We start from the raw sequence: 18707 nt of genomic DNA on the forward strand, positions 1-18707 counted from the left end.
CTACTCAATCACTTTTTATAGCTACTGTTTACAAGCCTCCTGGGCCATATACAGCGTTCCTCATTGAGTTCCCTGAATTCCTATCGGACCTTGTAGTCATAGCAGATAATATTCTAATCTTTGGTGACTTTAATATTCATATGGAAAAGTCCACAGACCCACTCCAAAAGGCTTTCGGAGCCATCATCGACTCAGTGGGTTTTGTCCAACATGTCTCTGGACCCACTCACTGTCACAGTCATACTCTGGACCTAGTTTTGTCCCATGGAATAAATGTTGTGGATCTTAATGTTTTTCCTCATAATCCTGGACTATCGGACCACCATTTTATTACGTTTGCAATTGCAACAAATAATCTGCTCAGACCCCAACCAAGGAACATCAAAAGTTGTGCTATAAATTCACAGACAACACAAAGATTCCTTGATGTCCTTCCAGATTCCCTCTGTCTACCCAAGGACGCCAGAGGACAAAAATCAGTTAACCACCTATCTGAGGAACTCAATTTAACCTTGCACAATACCCTAGATGCAGTTGCACCCCTAAAAACTAAAAACATTTCTCATAAGAAACTATCTCCCTGGTACACAGAAAATACCCGAGCTCTGAAGCAAGCTTCCGGAAAATTGGAACGGAAATGGCGCCACACCAAACTGGAAGTCTTCCGACTAGCTTGGAAAGACAGTACCGTGCAGTACCGAAGAGCCCTTACTCCTGCTCGATCATCCTATTTTTCTAACTTAATTGAGGAAAATAAGAACAATCCATAATTCCTTTTTGATACTGTCGCAAAGCTAACTAAAAAGCAACATTCCCCAAGAGAGGATGGCTTTCACTTTAGCAGTGATAAATTCATGAACTTCTTTGAGGAAAAGATCATGATTATTAGAAAGCAAATTACAGACTCCTCTTTAAATCTGCGTATTCCTTCAAAGCTCAGTTGTCCTGAGTCTGCACAACTCTGCCAGGACCTAGGGTCAAGAGAGACGCTCAAGTGTTTTAGTACTCTATCTCTTGACACAATGATGAAAATAATCATGGTCTCTAAACCTTCAAGCTGCATACTGAACCCTATTCCAACTAAACTACTGAAAGAACTGCTTCCTGTGCTTGGCCCTCCTATGTTGAACATAATAAATGGCTCTCTATCCACCGGATGTGTACCAAACTCACTAAAAGTGGCAGTAATAAAGCCTCTCTTGAAAAAGCCAAACCTTGACCCAGAAAATTAAAAAAACTATCGGCCTATATCGAATCTTCCATTCCTGTCAAAATTTGTAGAAAAGGCTGTTGCGCAGCAACTCACTGCCTTCCTGAAGACAGACAATGTATACGAAATGCTTCAGTCTGGTTTTAGACCCCATCATAGCACTGAGACTGCACTTGTGAAGGTGGTAAATGACCTTTTAATGACATCAGACCGAGGCTCTGCATCTGTGCACCTAGACCTTAGTGGGGCTTTTGATACCATCGATCACCACATTCTTTTGGAGAGATTGGAAACCCAAATTGGTCTACACGGACAAATTCTGGCCTGGTTTAGATCTTATCTGTCGGAAAGATATCAGTTTGTCTCTGTGAATGGTTTGTCCTCTGACAAATCAACTGTAAATTTCGGTGTTCCTCAAGGTTCCGTTTTAGGACCACTATTGTTTTCACTATATATTTTACCTCTTGGGGATGTCATTTGAAAACATAATGTTAACTTTCACTGCTATGCGGATGACACACAGCTGTACATTTCAATGAAACATGGTGAAGCCCCAAAATTGCCCTTGCTAGAAGCATGTGTTTCAGACATAAGGAAGTGGATGGCTGCAAACTTTCTACTTTTAAACTCGGACAAAACAGAGATGCTTGTTCTAGGTCCCAAGAAACAAAGAGATCTTCTGTTGAATCTGACAATTAATCTTAATGGTTGTACAGTCGTCTCAAATAAAACTGTGAAGGACCTCGGCGTTACTCTGGACCCTGATCTCTCTTTTGAAGAACATATCAAGACCATTTCAAGGACAACTTTTTTCCATCTACGTAACATTGCAAAAATCAGAAACTTTCTGTCAAAAATGATGCAGAAAAATGTATCCATGCTTTTGTCACTTCTAGGTTAGACTACTGCAATGCTCTACTTTCCGGCTACCCGGATAAAGCACTAAATAAACTTCAGTTAGTGCTAAATACGGCTGCTAGAATCCTGACTAGAACCCCAAAAAATTATCATATTACTCCAGTGCTAGCCTCCCTACACTCGCTTCCTGTCAAAGCAAGGGCTGATTTCAAGTTTTACTGCTAACCTACAAAGCATTACATGGGCTTGCTCCTCCCTATCTCTCTGATTTGGTCCTGCCGTACATACCTACACGTATACGCTACGGTCACAAGACGCAGGCCTCCTAATTGTCCCTAGAATTTCTAAGCAAACAGCTGGAGGCAGGGCTTTCTCCTATAGAGCTCCATTTTTATGGAACGGTCTGCCTACCCATGTCAGAGACGCAGACTCGGTCTCAACCTTTAAGTCTTTACTGAAGACTCATCTCTTCAGTGGGTCATATGATTGAGTGTAGTCTGGCCCAGGAGTGGGAAGGTGAACGGAAAGGCTCTGGAGCAACGAACCGCCCTTGCTGTCTCTGCCTGGCCGGTTCCCCTATTTCCATTGGGATTCTCTGCCTCTACCTATTACAGGGGCTGAGTCATTGGCTTACTGGGGCTCTCTCATACCGTCCCTGGGAGGGGTGCGTCACCTGAGTGGGTTGAGTCACTGATGTGATCATCCTGTCTGGGTTGGCGCCCCCCCCCTTGGGTTGTGCCATGGCGGAGATCTTTGTGGGCTATACTCAGCCTTGTCTCAGGATGGTAAGTTGGTGGTTGAAGATATCCCTCTAGTGGCGTGGGGGCTGTGCTTTGGAAAAGTGGGTGGGGTTATATCCTTCCTGTTTGGCCCTGTCTGGGAGTGCCCTCGGATGGGGCCACAGTGTCTCCTGACCCCTCCTGTCTCAGCCTCCAGTATTTATGCTGCAGTAGTTTATGTGTCGGGGGGCTAGGGTCAGTTTGTTATATCTGGAGTACTTCTCCTGTCCTATTCGGTGTCCTGTGTGAATTTAAGTGTGCTCTCTCTAATTCTCTCTTTCTCTCTTTCTCTCTTTCTTTCTCTCTCTTGGAGGACCTGAGCCCTAGGACCATGCCTCAGGACTACCTGACATGATGTCCCCAGTCCACCTGGCCGTGCTGCTGCTCCAGTTTCAACTGTTCTGCCTTCTTATTATTGGACCATGCTGGTCATTTATGAACATTTGAACATCTTGGCCATGTTCTGTTATAATCTCCACCCGGCACAGCCAGAAGAGGACTGGCCACCCCACATAGCCTGGTTCCTCTCTAGGTTTCTTCCTAGGTTTTGGCCTTTCTAGGGGGTTTTTCCTAGCCACCGTGCTTCTACACCTGCATTGCTTGCTGTTTGGGGTTTTAGGCTGGGTTTCTGCACAGCACTTTGAGATATCAGCTGATGTACGAAGGGCTATATAATTACATTTGATTTGATTTGATTTGATTTTGAAAGCATTGGATTTCTATAATCAATGGCCGGAGTTTGTTACCACCATTGTTAAATACATATGTGTCATGTGACCCACCTCGTTGGCGTTGATGCCGTTGTTGACAGACCAGGTGGTCTGGAAGTACTCCAACATCCTCTGTTTCAGCAGCTGGGGCAGACGGTGCACACGGATAAAGTCCTTGATGTCCTTCATACGCGTGTGGTAGAGCGACCGCCGAGAGTACATGCGCTGGATAATGGCCGTCACGTTACCGAAGACCACTGCATGCATCAGGGCTGCAGGTCGGAAGAGGAACAGGGAACATGGGGGTCAAGGAGTATTACAAGATTACTCATTTGAGCTCAAAGCACACACATATGCAGAAGAGAGTCATACCCAGCCCTCACCATGCCTTAAGACTTTTTTAAAGAGATTTGTGAAGACATCTTAACTTCTTGGATATAGGGGGCGCTCTTTTAATTTATGGATAAAAAAACGTGCCCGTTTTAAGCGCAATATTTTGTCACGAAAAGATGTTCGACTATGCATATAATTGGCAGCTTTGGAAAGAAAACACTCTAAGGTTTCCAAAACTGCAAAGATATTATCTGTGAGTGCCACAGAACTCATGCTACAGGCGAAACCAAGATAAAACTTCAACCAGGAAATGGGCAGAATTTTCGAAGCTCTGTTTTCCATTGTCTCCTTATATGGCTGTGAATGCGCCGGGAATGAGCCTGCCCTTCCTATCGTTTCTCCAATGTGTCTGCAGCATTGTGACGTATTTGTAGGCATATCATTGGAAGATTGGCCATAAGAGACTACATTTACCAGGGGTCCGCCCGGTGTCCTTTGTCTAAATTGGTGCGTAATCTACAAGCTGCACGCAGTCATCCAGTGATTGAGAGGAGAGAGGAGGCTTTCAACGAACGATATATCATGAAGAGATATGTGAAAAACACCTTGAGGATTGATTCTAAACAACGTTTACCATGTTTCAGTCGATATTATGGAGTTAATTTGGAAAAAAGTTCAGCGTTTTGAAGACTGAATTTTCATTTATTTTTGGTACCAAACGTGACGCACCAAACGGAGCAATTTCTCCTAAACAAATAATCTTTCAGGAAAAACTGAGCATTTGCTATCTAACTGAGAGTCTCCTCATTGAAAACATCTGAAGTTCTTCAAAGGTAATGATTTTATTTGAATGATTTTCAGTTTTTTGTGAAAATGTTGCCTGCTAATGCTAACGCTAAATGCTACACTAGGTGCGCTAGCTGTTACACAAATGCTTGTTTTGCTATGGTTGAGAAGCATATTTTGAAAATCTAAGATGACAGTGTTGTTAACAAAAGGCTAAGCTTGAGAGCTAGCATATTAATTTCATTTCATTTGCGATTTTCATGAATAGTTAACGTTGTGTTATGCTAATGAGCTGCGGGGATAATTACACTCCTGGATACAGGTTTTTTTCGTAGCTAAACGTGACGCACCAAACGGGGGCGCTTTCTCCTAAACAAATAATCTTTCAGGAAAAACTGAGCATTTGCTATCTAACTGAGAGTCTCCTCATTGAAAACATCTGAAGTTCTTCAAAGGTAATGATTTTATTTGAATGATTTTCTGGTTTTTGTGAAAATGTTGCCTGCTAATGCTAACGCTAAATGCTACGCTAGGTGCGCTAGCTGTTACACAAATGCTTGTTTTGCAATGATTGAGAAGCATATTTTGAAAATCTAAGATGACAGTGTTGTTAACAAAAGGCTAAGCTTGAGAGCTAGCATATTAATTTCATTTCATTTGCGATTTTCATGAATAGTTAACGTTGCGTTATGGTAATGAGCTTGAGGCTGTATTCATGATCCCGGATCCGGGATGGCTCGACGCAAGAAGTTAATAAGACAGCTTGTGTCTCAAGATGTCTACGAACACTGCCTCGCTTCCAATGAACTTACTCCCCATGAGCATGATGCAGATGAACTTACCCCCCATGAGCATGATGCAGATGAACTTACCCCCCATGAGCATGATGCAGATGAACTTATCCCCCATGAGCATGATGCAGATGAACTTATCCCCATGAGCATGATGCAGATGAACTTATCCCCCATGAGCATGATGCAGATGAACTTACCCCCCATGAGCATGATGCAGATGAACTTATCCCCATGAGCATGATGCAGATGAACTTATCCCCCATGAGCATGATGCAGATGGACTTATCCCCATGAGCATGGTGCAGATGGACTTATCCCCATGAGCATGATGCAGATGAACTTAACCCCATGAGCATGATGCAGATGAACTTATCCCCATGAGCATGGTGCAGATGGACTTATCCCCATGAGCATGATGCAGATGTACTTATCCCCATGAGCTTGATGCAGATGGACTTATCCCCCATGAGCATGATGCAGATGAACTTATCCCCATGAGCATGGTGCAGATGGACTTATCCCCATGAGCATGATGCAGATGGACTTATCCCCCATGAGCATGATACAGATGAACTTATCCCCATGAGCATGATGCAGATGAACTTATCCCCATGAGCATGATGCAGATGGACTTATCCCCCATGAGCATGATGCAGATGAACTTATCCCCCATGAGCATGATGCAGATTAACTTATTCCCATGAGCATGATGCAGATGTACTTATCCCCATGAGAATATTATAGATGAAATTATTCCCCATGAGCATGATGCAGATGAACTTACCCCCCATGAGCATGATGCAGATGGACTTATCCCCATGAGCATGATGCAGATGGACTTATCCCCCATGAGCATGATGCAGATGAACTTATCCCCATGAGCATGATGCAGATGAACTTATCTCCCATGAGCATGATGCAGATGGACTTACCCCCAATGAGGATGATGCAGATGTACTTATCCCCATGAGAATATTATAGATGAAATTATTCCCCATGAGCATGATGCAGATGGACTTATCCCCATGAGCATGATGCAGATGAACTTATCTCCCATGAGCATGATGCAGATGGACTTACCCCCCATGAGCATGATGCAGATGTACTTATCCCCATGAGAATAATATAGATGAAATTATTCCCCATGAGCATGATGCAGATGGACTTATCCCCATGAGCATGATGCAGATGGACTTATCCCCCATGAGCATGATACAGATGAACTTATCCCCATGAGCAAGATGCAGATGAACCTATCCCCATAAGCATGATACAGATGAACCTATCCCCATAAGCATGATACAGATGGACTTACCCCCCATGAGCATGATGCAGATTAACTTACCCCCCATGAGCATGATGCAGATGGAGAAGATCTTCTCAGCATCTGTGTTGGCACATACATTGCCAAAGCCCACACTGGTGAGGCTGCTCAGGGTGAAGTAGAGGGAGGCGATATAGGCACTGGGCATGGAGGGGCCGCCCATCGTACTGTTGATGTACGGGGTCTCCAACCGCTTCCCGAGCTCCTGCAGCCAGCCTGAAGAGTACAGCAGGACATGGTGGACAGAGAGTGGGAGAGGGAGGGAGAAAGAGAGAGGGGGGAAAAGGAAGAAGGAGGGAGGGAGGGAGGGAGGGAGGGAGGGAGGGAGGGAGGGAGGGAGGGAGGGAGGGAGGGAGGGAGGGAGGGAGGGAGGGAGGGAGGGAGGGAGGGGAAAAAGGAAAATGCATTACAGGGATCTGATAGAAGTCCCATGAAAGAGATTGGGTTGTGTTTTCCTTTGTGTCTGCTTGACTCTCCATCCAGAGGTGATATTACAGAGTGTGAGGCATTCTTGCTGCGAGTTAAATTAGATAGTCACTGTAGGGGGGACCAGCCAAACTGTCCAGTCTCTGTCCATTACTCTGTGACCTACACTTGCTGTGAGGTTGACTGGGAGGGTGTTATGGAGGGTGATGGACTGCGAGACCAGTTCAGAAGCATTTAGGCTTGTCCAGGGACCGAGTGTGCAAGGGGGCCATAGCATCTAGCTGTCAGGCAAGTGAAACGAGTTACTGTGTTACAGACACATGTAGAGGAAATAGTGGTCACACATGGCTGCTTCCTACAGTAAGCCGAGGTGCTCGACAAAAGGAAACGTTCTGTTGATGTGTCTACTGTGTGAGAGTGGTGCAACAACCACACACAATATACAAACATTCACACGCAAACACTAACAAACAGGCGCTCACCTATATCCCAGGTGACAGGGTCGCTGCTCTCTATCTCCTTGCGGCCGATGACGTACCAGACGCAGGCCATCCAGTGGGCAAGCAGGGCGAACACAGACATGAGCAGGGTCAGGACCACAGCACTGTACTGGGAGTAACGGTCCAGCTTCTGTAGCAACCGCAGCAGCCGCAGCAAACGCACCGTCTTCAGGAGGTGGACCAGCGAGGTCTGGACAGGAGGTAACGGACATGCAATGATTCATGTAGAGATGACCATTTGCATTGTGACATGTGTAAAGGTCAAAAGACGTTAGAGGGTTGAGTCATAGTCCGGTTAAAGTCGTCAGACATTATATACAGTATAGACGATCTATCCTCTGTACTGAAATGATATCACCAGGGACACGTTCTAGCTGAGATGCAGTGAGCAAACATTCCTCCTACCACTCCAATATCCCACTTCCCCCAGAGGCTAAAGATGCATTCATCCGTAAAGAACAGCACATCTCTTGGAAAGCTTGAGAAACAAATGATTGGTGGAAAAAGGGGCAGTTGAACAGTATCACATCTCAGAAGCCCAGGTAAGATTAAGTGAGAAGGCTATTGGCTGAGATTTTAACAGTAAGACCGAGAGAGAGAGACCGATGGGGAGTGCAGCTAGTGGATAGGGGGAGGGACACTGGAGAGAAGGAAGGAGCAGTCAATAAAGCATGGAGGTGGCAAGACCTAATCTGTTACAATTCAATGCTCAGGGGAAATAAAGAGGACCAACAACATATTTTAAGAGGGAAAACGATTATTCTGGGAAGGGCTATCAAACAAGCACTGTCTGTTCAAGATAGGATAAGGAACTGCATACACACGCAAAGCCAAATGCCCATGACACCCATACATGCACAGTCGATGACACCCATACAAACTCACCACTGTGATGTTGAAGGCGTAGAGGAGGTCAAAGGGCAGAGCAGCAATGAGGTCTATAAAGAACCAGGTGCCACAGTAATGGAGGTAGATTGAGCGGGCATCGTACACCACCTGACCCGACTGACTCACGAAGGTGGTCCTAAAGTTCAGGATGATATCTGGGGAGGAACAGGGAGAAAACCCAGCAGGACATGAGCAAAATAATATGTTATCCTTTACTCAAATACACAACAAGTGTGTAAGGTGAGTGGATAGGCTACTATGTTCCAGCATTTTTCCAGGTGAGCTGTAAATGCTAATTATGGCATGACACCAGCGGTTTAGAATAACACACGATGTGATAATAATTTTGTACATGAATGTCACTGCACATAATTACCATTTCCTCAACTTAAAAAAGCCTGAGCCCCATCACAGGCTGTTTTAGGATCGCACATCCATCGGAGACAGGAAGTCTCTAATTGTGCCTCAAAATGGGAGCTGTAACCAGGGGTGACACAGACACCATGATGAGTTGGTAATGCAGGTGGGTGAGCGAGTACAGTCAAGTGTGACCGATTTCCAAGGAAACACCCACTGCCACAGCAGGAAAGAACTGTTATTGATCAACTATATACCAGAGGAGCTAGATACTGGTGCCAATTCATTTAGCCACCAGAGTGATATGACATTTACCATTGGAGTACTATGTTGCCACTCTCAGTACTGTTATACAACAGTTACCTAGAATGAAGAGCATTTCCACTGCGATGTCACTGGCAATGGTGCTACGGGAGTCCCAGTCGGTGTCGTCCTGGTGACTGACGAAGCAGACATTGAAGGGCACGGTGACCGCCACGTAGAAGGTAGCCAGGAGGATCAGCCAATCCCACAGGGCCTTGGATAAGCTGTAGTGGAGCAGGATGAAGCGGGACTTCTGCACCGCCGCCACCTTGTACTCTGGGAGAGAGGGCTTCTGGAATACACTCTGCAGGGAGACAGGGGCCAAGGGTCACAGGTCATAGGTCCCAGGTCACAGACAAAGCCCAAGACACCACAGTGGCACTTGTACTTATGAGAACATCTCAAGAATGCAATGACACCTAATTGCCCTAGCTACATCAAAATCAGTGTCTGCACTCCCTTGGCCCCAATCCAAACTCCTCTGTGGCACAAGAGAGGAGAAGTAAATGTTCATTTTAGGAATAAAGGACATCAAATCAAATCAAAGTTTATCGGTAGCGTACACAGTTTAGCAGATAGTAAAGCTGGGGGCAGCAAAATGATTGTGTTACTAGCACCTAACAGTGAAGTAAAATGTCAAACAATTACCCAAATAAACAAAAATCAAGAAACATCTTAAGGATTCAATGGCATCTTTTCAAGACAGAAATAACCATCATGCAATTCGTGGCCATAGGCTCACAGCAGTAGTAACTGCAGAAACAGTAGCAGGTACTCTAACAGGCCTGGGGATCAAATGGAAGCTCATTTGACAATACATGAAAGACCAGTAGAGACAATTATCAACATGTTCTGTTTGACACATATGCAGAACCACTGACTTTATCCTCCATAAATGACTCAGTATGAGGGGGATGAAATACGGATGAGGTACTATGGAGATCCCTTGAGGTAAATGAGATCTGAAAGTAAATTCCCTCTGTCGTTCTTCAACATGACTAGAGAGGCTGCTGAATAGGTCGGCAGAACCTCCAAGTGGGAAACCTTGGTGGGATAATAGCTGGGTACATTATGGGAGATAATTACTTGGTAATTGCACATGGAGGATTTAGATGCACAACAACAACTGAATGTGTACAGAACTGTCACAGCAAAAGCGCATGTTAGAAACTTTTTCAAACCATGCCACATAGCCCATGCTGTTGTCAATGGTAACCTCATTTTTTACAAAATCTTAAACAACTGATCACCATCAAGTATGTAAAAGGTAGGATTTGGAAAGAGTGAATTGTCATACATTTGATTGATATTTGAAAGTTTTAAGTCTCTCAGCATTTAACGGTACAATTGACGTATCTTTAATCAACAACTAGCTCATATAAGACGTGTTTAAGAGAGGAAGAGGGAAAAGGTTGAAAATCCTTGGTTCTATCTGTCCACTGCTGTGTCATACTGTGACAACTCTTCCGGTACTTTCCTTTAATTAGTGAGATGATACCCCAGCTTTCCCATGTCCCAATCTGCAAAAGGCCACACTGCGTCTTTCTGTTGCTCTATATATACCAGCACTACAAAGACCACACACAGCAGACCGGAGCTTCAAAGGCTGCCTGATCAATTCCTCTATCTGGGCCAAGCTCAACCTTCCTCAAATGGATAGGTAAATGTCACCATGCTCTTATATGCTCCCTAACATGTCTGCTCAAATATGTTTTCATTTGAATGCGGTAAGAATGTGATTTTACATGTGGTATGAAAACAAATGACATCATGTTTCAGAAAGCAGTTGGTAATATAATGAAATGATGCCTTTCCTCTAAAGAAACACTTCCTTTTTTGTTGTAAATGAGTCAATGCACTCTACTGTACAGTACAGTGAGATCCCGGGGAACTCACAGTGGGCAGTTTCCCCTTGCCCCTCTTGGAGAACTGGTTGGTGAGGTGGTACAGGACAGTCCTTCCCCTCTCCCTGGCTTGGGAAAAGTGGGAACTGCTGCGTTTTCTGCTCTGATGTGCGTCCTCTGAGATGCCTGATGACATAAGGACAATAATGAGAATGGGTGTTTACACTTTTTAAAGCCTTCCTTTTATGCAATCATCGTAGAAAGTACCATAGTCTAAAAGTATAAACGGTTTAATAAAGGTGGAAGCTACAGTGTTGCAGAGTTAGTAGGATACCTGTGGCCTCCACCCCTCTCCTGTTGCTGTGCTGGTGGCTTTTTCCGTACGACTCAGTGACATCCTTGAAGGAGAAAAGGAATAGAACCACTTCGCCCTTCTCATTCTTAATTGGCACAATGTCAAGAAGGCACCAGAATGGTTTTCCTGCGGAAGCAACATTACAGAAGAAAGTTAGATTTCGTGATGTTCAAATGTTTTCAGCGGGGACCCAATTTTGTCCCACCAAAACTTCTGGGGAACCCATTCTTTTCCCAATAATTTCTCATGACCCAATCCCATCCCACCCCAAATCTAATGACACAACCTACAACATCTGTAAATGTATATGTTTACGTCAACAAATAACCGTCAATTCATTGCATTTTCATCTCTTATCAAAATGAAAATGAATCAAAATACATTGACTCAATAAAAATGGTGTTTTTCAAATGATCTTTCTCAAAATGTTTGTATATTGTCCCCTTAAATAATCTGCTCTCTTAATTTAAATGACTTTGAATACCACTGAGTTCAATTATAATGACACGTGGAGTTGAGGACTGTATTTTACTCGACTCCCTCTTCATATTGTGCAGACGTGAACTTGGTGTATGTTGCATCCTCTGTCCATAGTTCTAAAAATACATTCAAAAAAGATAGATCTGGTTGGATGATGCTGTATTGAGGGCCACCATGTGTTGACTGAATGCTCACCGTTCTTCATATAGAAGCACACCTCCCCCTGGTACTCCTGCTGTCCCTCCAGGGCCTTGTCCATCTGCTGCCTCACCCTCTCACTGGTCTCCGCCCCGTGCAGGAAGCGACACGTGCACGTTTTCTGCATCACCTCAGTGCGCACAAACCCCGTCAGCTCGCAGAAGCCGTCCGAGCAGTACACGATGGGGTAACCTTGGCGACCCTGGGCATTCCCAAGAAGGAAGTTGCTGTCTGTGGAAAGCAAGGAGAGAAAATTAGAGACATGATGTACTGTACCCTAACTCTGTCTGCGTAATGACTGCTGTATAAGTGGTCAACCAATTATTTCTGTCCCTCGAGTACACTGTGTGATTCAGACATTAAATGGATGAATGTCCTTGCCCCTGGATGCTGAATTAGGCTATGTAATTAACAATCAAGCTTGTGTTGAATACAGTCATCTATGAAGGTGGAACCTGGAACTCAGGTTTCTTTCTGAATCTCTCTCTCCTCCCACTCATTTTCTCCTCTCAGGGTCTATTTCATCCTTTAGCTGTCTGAAAAAGAGCTCTGTCTGTCTCGGTCTCAGTCGAACTAACTAACTAACTAACTAACTAACTAACTAACTAACTAACTAACTAACTAACTAACTAACTAACTAACTAGCACATAGAACCCACCCACAGCAGCTTGCAGGGACATCAGAGCAGGCTTTGAAGTTTAGGCCTGTGAAGTCTGGTGGATGTGATAGGAGAGAAGAGGGGACCCAGTTTACTCTATGGGGGCCCACAGCCCAGGGGGCCCCCCAGCAGGTGCCTGGGGACACTAATGGGGATAGGAAATGAGCATCATGTGTAGTATCCTCACATCCTCCTGCCCATGTAACCAAAGAGAGTGCCAGCCAATCACAGGACAGGCTGGAGCTTCTGATTCAGTAGCTGCCTTTTGATTCTGTCAGACTCTACTGAAATACCAACCACCTCTCAGAGCTGCTCCCATCTGTTGAACTGTGCAGGCACATGTACTTTCAGCAGTGAAAATACAGGTGCGATATGCCCAAGTCACATTTCAGCTATGAATCATTTGTGTTGTGTTGTTCTATTTGCGTTTTAGTCATTTAGCAGACACTCTTATCCAGAGAGCGACTGAGTGTGTTCGTCTTCATCACAGACACTATCAGCAAAAAAAAGTCAAGCGCGAGTGTTAGTTCACAAAAGGCACAGGTGTTATAGTTCTTTATAGACGTCTTTATTTTTATGGGAGGACCGAGGATGCTGTGGGATTATTTAACATACTCAGTTTTTTGTTCAAATTTGATTTGCTTGATTTAAATGCACCTCTATTTGTCTGCTATTTACCTGCTTCCTCTGTTCAGAGAGAGAAGACCGTTGTGTATTTGGTACAGCTGTAAACATGTATGAATGATATATTCCGCCATAGTGAGTTGAACAACTCATCTCCATAAAATAAACGTTTTGCAGGCAGCTGTTAAACGGACCTTCTCCTGCCCCTCTGTTCCACCCTTTCTGAAGGGCAAAGTAGACCGTGGTGTAGCACAGCCCCTCATTGTGCAGAGACAATTGCCGATCACAGATGTCTCCCACAATCCAATGCCTGTCTGTTGTCACCTGTCCCCAACTATCAAGTCCATTGGGTCACTGCTGTATAGAGTTTCATAGGAAATGATTCCACTGACTGAATTCAATTCCATAATTGATCTATTCATCCACTGCTCTTCCACACAGGGGTGGTTTGAGTTGGACAAGACAGAATTTCGTGGTCAGAGTTTCCTATTCTCACTGTACATGTGATGATGGTCTGATCGTACCCTGATCAATACACTAATGATCTCCGTTTATTAGTAGATGCGTAGTGCGTAAACACCGAGGTCACAGTTTGAAAGTCTTTTCATAAGCAGCCCATTATCATTAGCTTATCTGAATACGTCCTCCATGAGACACAAGGACAAAATAGACATTTGCATTGACAATACTGCAGATGTTGTGGCAGATAAGTATTACATACACACTTAGTACACAAGTCGAATTGATCATTAGTTCACACGGAGTGGTGAAGAGGACCTAAGTGCTCCAGATCTCTTGTTAAGTGAACTCTGTCATTTGAGGCGAGCCACAGTCCGACCCCCAGCCTACACTCGCCTACTGAGCCATGCACGGCTGTTGTTGAAAGGTGTATAGATGGAGGATATCTTTAGATTGAGGTAGGTTGTATACTGTTACCGTATACAGAATTTCCTGTCGAGAAAGACGTCATTTTTTAAGACATTTTACAAGGCAAGTCAGTTCAGAACAAATGATTATTTACAATGAAAGGAACAGTGAGTTAACTGCCTTGTTCAGGGGAAGAACGACACATTTTTACCTTGTCAGCTCGGGGATTCAATCCAACAACCTTTTGGTTACTGGCCCAACGCTCTAACCACTAGGCTACCTGCCGCCGCAAAAACATCAAACTCCTGAAATGTCAGTCTCTTAAGTGACTGATATAGAGATAATTAGTACAGAAGCTACATGAGGCTTCATGTGCCCAGGATTGGGTTGCCATAGAAATTTATAATTGTTTTAATAAAAAGCATATGGCAAAGCTGTTATTTCCACAGGGAGGAGGTAACCAGGATACGGTCCCTTTTTTATACAGGAAGAACACAAATAGATTCGCAATAAGTTAATCCTACGGGAAAACATACTGATTATTAAACAACTGGAGCAGCATTTGGACCAATAGAGTTTTTTTTTTTTTTACAGTAGCTTCATGATCATCATTGTTACTTGGCTTAGACTGATAGAGACAAGTGAAACAAGGTTGTTTTTCTAAACCAAAGCAAACAGATGGTAGGCTCTTTCTCCAACTTGACTCTATTATTCTGCTAAAATGCATCCAGTCTACCAGTCTCTCTCTCTCTCTCTCTCTCTCTCTCTCTCTCTCTCTCTCTCTCTCTCTCTCTAAGAGCTTCTATTTCTCTTTGCCTCTCCCATTTTCTCCCACAATCATTTCTGAAATGACCGTCCACACCACAAAAAGGGACTTCTCCATTGTAGTGAATAACTGGCCAGTTCTATTACATTTCTATTACTTTTATATGTACATTTCAGGTTCTACTCTGTGGATTATGGTAACGAGATGGTAACGAGATGTTATCGATTGCAGCGCATAGTCATAGTTATATTATATTTATATTTGTGTGCACAGCAGAAGGCTAAAGCTTTCATTGTTGTCTCGTTGTTCATGCACTAGCTTCGGTAATTGACATCAGGTGACGAAGAGCAAAACCCAATCCAATCTACTTACATTGCACAAGCAAAAAGCCAGACCCTTTGCGTCAATCACAACAACAATAATCACAATATGTGAATTGAAATGGAGGGGAAATGCTATTTAAATAATTGTATGCCTCAATGAGGAGGGGAAAGCTGTGTGTAGCTCCCAGCCCACGCAGATAATTAGACTGAATCATTATGTGGAGCAACAACAAGACAACAATGAAAGCTTTAGCCTTCTGCTGTGCACACAAATACAACTATTGCTGTGTAAACGCTGCAATCGATAACTCCGCTCTGACATCCCGGTACCATAATCCACAGAGTAGAACCTGAAATGTACATATAAATGGGAATAACTGTACGTTCCTAGTGTATATAGTAGTTTGTCTGCATTCTGGCAACGACTAAATAATGTATTAAGAGTGCAATGAGAAATGATATAATGGATCGTTATAGAGGGAACTTTCCTTTATTACAGCGTGTATTACAGCGTATAGTCCACCAGACATTGGAATGGGATTGATGGAGTTACTTATCAGCCTACTTTTACAGAGAGTGGATGACTGATATCGATACCCAGATGCTGTTTGATTGGCGCTTAACCCATGCATAATTAACTGTAATTTATGTCCCTGCTCAAGTGTTGGGGTCACTTGGCTGTCACTTTCATTCATTCTGTAATCGCTTGGTCTATTCACGTTACACAAAGGAGAGGGTCATTTAGTTGAGGGAGGCAGTCATACATACACTGGGGCAAAAAAAAGTATTTAGTCAGCCACCAATTGTGCAAGTTCTCCCACTTCAAAAGATGAGAGAGGCCTGTAATTTTCATCATAGGTAAACTTCAACTATGACAGACAAAATGAGGGGGAAAAAATCACATTGTAGGATTTTTAATGAATTGATTTGCAAATTATGGTGGAAAATAAGTATTTGGTCAATAACAAAAGTTTATCTCAATACTTTTTTATATACCCTTTGACAGAGCAATGACAGAGGTCAAACGTTTTCTGTAAGTCTTCACAAGGTTTTCACACACTGTTGCTGGTATTTTGGCCCATTCCTCCATGCAGATCTCCTCTAGAGCAGTGATGTTTTGGGGCTGTTGCTGGGCAACACGGACTTTCAACTCCCTCCAAAGATTTTCTATGGGGTTGAGATCTGGAGACTGGCTAGGCCACTCCAGGACCTTGAAATTCTTCTTACAAAGCCACTCCTTCGTTGCCCGGGCGGTGTGTTTGGGATCATTGTCAGGATGAAAGACCCAGCCAAATTTCGTCTTCAATGCCCTTGCTGATGGAAGGAGGTTTTCACTCAAAATCTCACGATACATGGCCCCATTCATTCTTTCCTTTACACGGATCAGTCGTCCTGGTCCCTTTGCACAAAAACAGCCCCAAAGCATGATGTTGCCACCCCCATGCTTCACAGTAGGTATGGTGTTCTTTGGATGCAACTCAGCATTCTTTGTCCTCCAAACACGGCGAGTTGAGTTTTTAAGAGGAGCCTCTTAAAGAAGAAGTTACAAGTCTGTGAGAGCCAGAAATCTTGCTTGTATGTAGGTGACCAAATACTTATTTTCCTCCTGTCTCAGCCTCCAGTATTTATGCTGCAGTAGTTTATGTGTCGGGGGGCTGGGGTCAGTTTGTTATATCTGGAGTACTTCTCCTGTCCTATTCGGTGTCCTGTGTGAATCTAAGTGTGCGTTCTCTAATTCTCTCCTTCTCTCTTTCTTTCTCTCTCTCGGAGGACCTGAGCCCTAGGACCATGCCCCAGGATTACCTGACATGATGACTCCTTGCTGTCCCCAGTCCACCTGGCCGTGCTGCTGCTCCAGTTTCAACTGTTCTGCCTTCTTATTATTCGAACATGCTGGTCATTTATGAACATTTGAACATCTTGGCCATGTTCTGTTATATTCTCCACCCGGCACAGCCAGAAGAGGACTGGCCACCCCACATAGCCTGGTTCCTCTCTAGGTTTCTTCCTAGGTTTTGGCCTTTCTAGGGAGTTTTTCCTAGCCACCGTGCTTCTACACCTGCATTGCTTGCTGTTTGGGGTTTTAGGCTGGGTTTCAGTACAGCACTTTGAGATATCAGCTGATGTACGAAGGGCTATATAAATAAATTTGATTTGATTTGAGTGGCGCAGCAGTCTAAGGCGCACAATTGGGGTTTGGCCAGGGTTAGGGTTTGGCCAGGGTAGGCCATCATTGTAAATAATAATTTATTCTTAACTGATTTGCATAGTTAAATAAAGGTTCAATAAAAAATTTAAATGAGGAAGCTTCTCAGAACTCGGAGAGAAGAATGTCAAAGTTTTGGACTATTTTATCAGCTCCCTACAGACATTTCAAGCTCCGAATACATCTCTTCCCTTTGGATCACGGCTCCCTGCACCTCCCACTTCCCCCAGACCGGTTCAGTCTTGTCCATTAAAGCTTTTGGCCAGCTCCTCCACCCACACCATGACACGGAGGGCATGTAACCACCAAACTTGTGAAAAACATTATTCTGACTCTGTATTTGTGTGGGTGTGTGTGTGTGCAGCCTGGTCTCATAGACTAGACGTATTAGTATGATATGTTACATTTGGTATGGTTACATAAGACAGCAGTCTACTTAAGGGAAAAACGAAAGTAGGGTGGTTGGTCGGGGTGGATGGGTAGGCAGGCGTATAACGCGAACATCTAGCAACCCAAAGGTAACATGTTCGAATGTCATTATGGACAACATTAGCATTTGAGCTAATTAGCAACTACTTAGCATGTTAGCTAACCCTTCCCATAACCTTAATTTATTAGTTTGTTGTACTTTTTACCCATTTGTCTCCCCAATTGGTAGTTACAGTCTTGTCCCATCTCTGCTACTCCCGTATGGACTCGGGAGAGGCGAAGTTTGAGAGCCATGCGTCCTCCGAAACACGATCCAGCCAAGCTGCATTGCTTCTTGACACACTGCTCGCTTAACCCGTAAGTCAGCCACATGTGTCGGAGGAAACCACGTATAACTGGCTACCGAAGTCAGCGTGCAGCGTGCATGCGCCCAGCCCGCCACAGTCGTCGCTAGAGCATGATGGTACAAGGACATTACGGCCAGCCAAACCCTTCCCTAACCCGGACGATGCTGGACCAATTGTGCACCGCCTCATGGGTCTTCCAGTCTCAGCTGGTTGCGACACAGCCTGGGATCGAACCCGGGTCTGTAGTTACACCGCCTTAGACCGCTGTGCCACTTGGGAGGCCCAACCCTAACCTTAACCCCTTACCCTAACCCCTAGCCTAGCTAACCTTAGTCACCTAG

The 18707-nt window shown here is 44.2% G+C and overlaps 1 protein-coding gene across 1 annotated transcript in view; it reads right to left on the bottom strand.

Annotated features, from left to right (window-relative positions):
* The window catches only part of LOC109897290 (potassium voltage-gated channel subfamily H member 4-like), a 37419-nt gene that overhangs the window by 7553 nt on the left and 11159 nt on the right, over nt 1-18707 (bottom strand). Inside the window, exons 2-9 of the mRNA XM_020491821.2 lie at nt 12143-12376; nt 11460-11593; nt 11165-11287; nt 9329-9572; nt 8606-8763; nt 7703-7910; nt 6816-7010; nt 3630-3829 (exon numbers count right to left, since the gene is read on the bottom strand). Of these exons, the coding sequence (XP_020347410.1) occupies nt 3630-3829; nt 6816-7010; nt 7703-7910; nt 8606-8763; nt 9329-9572; nt 11165-11287; nt 11460-11593; nt 12143-12376 (1496 nt within the window). The remainder of the gene's footprint in view (nt 1-3629; nt 3830-6815; nt 7011-7702; nt 7911-8605; nt 8764-9328; nt 9573-11164; nt 11288-11459; nt 11594-12142; nt 12377-18707) is intronic.

This window comes from Oncorhynchus kisutch, linkage group LG10 (genome assembly GCF_002021735.2).
Source record: "Oncorhynchus kisutch isolate 150728-3 linkage group LG10, Okis_V2, whole genome shotgun sequence".
Classification (NCBI taxonomy): Eukaryota; Metazoa; Chordata; class Actinopteri; order Salmoniformes; family Salmonidae; genus Oncorhynchus; species Oncorhynchus kisutch.